We start from the raw sequence: 3,763 nt of genomic DNA, 5'->3' as shown, positions 1-3,763 counted from the left end.
GGTGAAGCGGTGGAGCAGCAAGGTGTCGGCGGCGGCGCCGAAGAAGGCGGCAAAGAAGGCTGTGAAGAAGCCACTCACTGCGAAGATGTCGTCGATGACTTCCTTGAAGGCGTCGATGATGACGGCGCTGCCGGAGCCGGTTGATGCGCGTATGATTGAGTACTTTGAACAATTTATTTTGCATGATTATGTTTCTACATATGATAATTATCAGATGATTTGGATAAACCCCATGTTTGCGGTTTTGGTTGCGGGCCGTAAAACGGTCACGTAGTCCACACACTCCAAACGCAGCCCGCATAACAGCATATTCGCCTCCAAAATGCGTGTGGAGGCACTAAATAAGGCGATTTGGGGCTAGAGATGCTCTTATATTAGGTAGTACAGCAGTTCTGTCTATCATGCTTTCTTCATGCCCTCTGCAAAAGTATCAAAGTTTCCATGTGAGGATCCCCCAGATTGAATGCTCTCATGCGCCGCCTTCTTCAAGGCCTCCACTCTCTCTCTCATCCCGGCGTCCCCCTTGAGCTCCTCCAGCAGGCCGGCGATGTGCTCCTTCGTGATCACTCCGGACTTATCGGCGACAGCCTTAAGGCCGACCTTCCAGACGTCGGAGATGTACACCTGGTTCACGAACTGGTCCGCGAAGTAGGGCCACGCGATGAAAGGAACGCCGTTCCGGACGCCCTCCATGGTGGAGTTCCATCCGCAGTGCGACACGAAGCATGCCACCGCCGGGTGCGCCAGCACGCGCTGCTGAGGCGACCACGCGACGAGCTTGCCTCGGCCACCGGCGCCACACACGCGGTCCAGGAAGCCCTCAGGGTATTCGTGCACGGCGCCGCCCTGGAGAATGTCGGGGCGCACCACCCACAAGAATGACAGGCCCGAGAGCTCGAGCCCCAGGGCGAGCTCCTCGAACTGGCGCCGGTCGAACATCGTGAAGCTGCCGAATGCAACGTACACGACGGATTTCGCCGGCTGCGCGTCGAGCCAGGACATGGACTCCTCGTCCTCCGGCTTCCAGAAGTGGCCGACGGCCTTGCCGCTGCGTTCGCCGGTGAGGAGCGGGCCAATGGGGAGGACGTTAGGGAAGAGCGAGAAGGCTGCCGGCTCCGCGTCTTGGAAGGAGTTGCAGATGACGAAGTCGCAGTGTTCGACTGCCCGGGCACCCGCGACGATGTACTGGAAGAAGGCCGCCTGCTGGTCGTTTTCGCCCACGCAATTCCATGCGAGGTGGGCGCTGCGCATGGGAGGCATGTCGGAGCTCAGCTGGAAAGTCTCTTCACCTAGTGCAGATCCTGCGAAGACACAGACGGCTGATTAATCGGTAAATGTAACTAAGACAAACCTAGATCTAGATGTAAGAAAATTCAGCTACACTACGTAGAGAGAGTATATATAGGCCTACCCGCGCGTAGTATATCATTAGAAATTCGGCGTCGATGATGTTGTCCCTGATAAGCTTGTCATAGCTGAGCAGTGTCGCCAAGACGGCGGCCGACGCCGGCCACACGGCCGCCGACCGGATCCCGGTCCTCCGCGCGATGTCCAGCGCCCACGCCCCGAGGTTGTAGTCCGTGACCATGCACGTGATCTTCCCTCCATTCCCGCCTCCCTCGCCACTGGCGAGGACAAGCTCCTCCACCCGCGGAGCCATGTGGGCTTCCATGAGAATGGTGAGCTTCACCAGGTCGGCCCGGTCGTCCCCGGGGGGCATGCCGTCCGGCACGGCCACAAACCGGACCCGGCCGCCGTCCTCTAACCCGGCGCCGGCGGCAACGACGCGGGCATGGATGAACTCGGTGTTGACGAAGGTGACAGCGAAGCCCCTGTCGGCCAGCGCGTGAGCAACCTCCAGCAGCGGGATCACGTGGCCCTGCGCGGGGTACGGGATCACCAGTGCGTGCGGCTGAGACACCATTGCCGACGTAGATAAAGTAACTGAGATTCAGCGTGATCCTAGCTAGCTAGCTATTGACGATGAATCGATGATGCATCCCGAATTTTTTTTTTTTTTGAAAGGAACACTGCTGTATTCCATTAAACTAAGGTGCTGGACATATTGTCAGCACATAGTTCGATTACATACTGGGGTAGATCAGCAATCCAAATCTCCTGATTGCCATCACCCAACAGAGCGCCTCGCGCTGCAAGTTCATGTGCTATCTTATTACATGTTCTATTACAAGTAGAGACTTTTACATCATCATAGACATTACATATTAGAGCCTTTATTTCTTTAAAGAGAGGCCCTAACGGCGACAGGTCGTAGTCCTTTGACGTGATGGCTTTCTTCAGGTTGATAGCGTCCATTTCCAGTTGGGCTCGGTTGCATCCGATCTGGGATGTGATTTTAACGGCCTGAAGTATAGCAATGGCTTCGGCTTGCATGGCAGAACCTGCTACTTGAATATGCCCACATCCAGCCGCGACAGGGAATCCTTGGTCATTTCTCATTATAAATCCCCATCCTCCTGTTCTTGAGGATTCCCTATATGCACCATCTGTGTTAATTTTGACATAATTATGCATAGGTAACGACCACTTGGGTGGCTCTTGGTTCTTTAGATTTTGTTCTTTTTTGCCCAAAGCTTTATATTCTGTAGTATGGGAAATAATTGAGGAAACTATTTGTTGAGGCTTTCTCACCTTATTACCTGAATTGGCTTTGTTCCTTTCCGCCCACCAGATCCAAAGCGTACAGCATGTTAGGAGTTTCTCCTCTTCCTCTAAACTGAGGATGGATTCCAGTAGGAGCATCGCATTTGGGCATTCACTGAGTTTGATTCTTGTCTTTTCCATTAGAAGTTGCCTCCATATTTGCTTGACCATTTTGCATTTGAAGAAAAGGTGACCTCCATCTTCGTTTAATCTAAGACATAACGGGCATATTGTGTCAACCTCCATCCCCCTTCTTTTTTGGTTCATTCGAAGAGGAAGGCTATTTGTGGTCAACCTCCACAAGAAATGTAAGATCTTGTTAGGAAGAGGTAGAGCCCACATTTTCTTCCACTGGTTACTATGCACTTGTTGGTCATTCCCTGAGATTGATGGTTTGCCATGTATGGAGTTGTGAGCTTCCCAGTCCCTTGCTACTTTATATGCTGACTTGACAGTAAACATTCCTTTCTTGTCATAGTACCATGCTGGGAAGTCCTGAAATTGATCAAAGACCGGTATTTGGAGTATGGCTTGGACATCCTCCTTTTCAAGGGTTTGGTTTAGCAACTGGACATCCCAAGTATTGGTAACCGGATCAATGAGGTCTTGGACCATGTTCATTATGTTTCTTTTCTTCCTGGAGATAACTCTCCTTGTTATTCCCCTCGGGATCCATGGGTCGTTCCATATGTTAATCCTATTTCCTTTCCCCACCCTCCAGATTATTCCTTTGTTCAACAAATCAATTCCTTTTAGTATGCTTCTCCATGTGTAAGACATGCCTCTCGCTGGCTTGGAGTTCAGGATCTGTCCGTCTGGGAAGTATTTAGCTGATAGTACTTTCGTAACAAGCGCTTCAGGGTTGTTTAGCAGCCTCCATGCCTGTCTTGCTAGCATAGCCATGTTGAAGTGGTGTAAGTTTCTGAAGCCCAACCCGCCATCACTCTTGGGTAGGGTCATTCTCTCCCAGCTTACCCAATGCATTCCATTATCCTTCTCCATCTGACTCCACCAGTACCTGCAAATCAAGGTACTGACTTGGTCACAGAAGCTTTTTGTGAGATCAAAGCAGGCCATAGCATAGACTGGAACAGCTTGT

The 3,763-nt window shown here is 51.7% G+C and overlaps 1 protein-coding gene across 1 annotated transcript; it reads right to left on the bottom strand.

The window, feature by feature from the left end:
- Positions 1–399: 399 nt before the first annotated feature.
- LOC124665051 (UDP-glycosyltransferase 83A1-like) lies at positions 400–1,924 on the bottom strand. The gene is made up of 2 exons (XM_047202457.1): positions 1,435–1,924; positions 400–1,304 (listed from the first exon to the last, which is right to left on the bottom strand). The coding sequence occupies exons 1-2, from the start codon at positions 1,922–1,924 to the stop codon at positions 400–402; spliced, it is 1,395 nt and encodes a 464-aa protein (XP_047058413.1).
- Between the last annotated feature and the right edge of the window lie 1,839 nt (positions 1,925–3,763).

The sequence above is a fragment of the Lolium rigidum genome, chromosome 1 (assembly GCF_022539505.1).
Source record: "Lolium rigidum isolate FL_2022 chromosome 1, APGP_CSIRO_Lrig_0.1, whole genome shotgun sequence".
NCBI classification, from domain to species: Eukaryota; Viridiplantae; Streptophyta; class Magnoliopsida; order Poales; family Poaceae; genus Lolium; species Lolium rigidum.
This window is presented reverse-complemented; position numbering and strand designations above follow the sequence as displayed.

Bases quoted from the DNA above. Each gene is read 5' to 3' on its own strand.
- LOC124665051 (XM_047202457.1), bottom strand. From the start codon at position 1,924: ATGGTGTCTCAGCCGCACGCACTGGTGATCCCGTACCCCGCGCAGGGC. The intron at 1,305-1,434 runs TTCTAATGATAT...TCTGTGTCTTCG, and splicing joins CAACATCATCGACGCCGAAT to CAGGATCTGCACTAGGTGAA.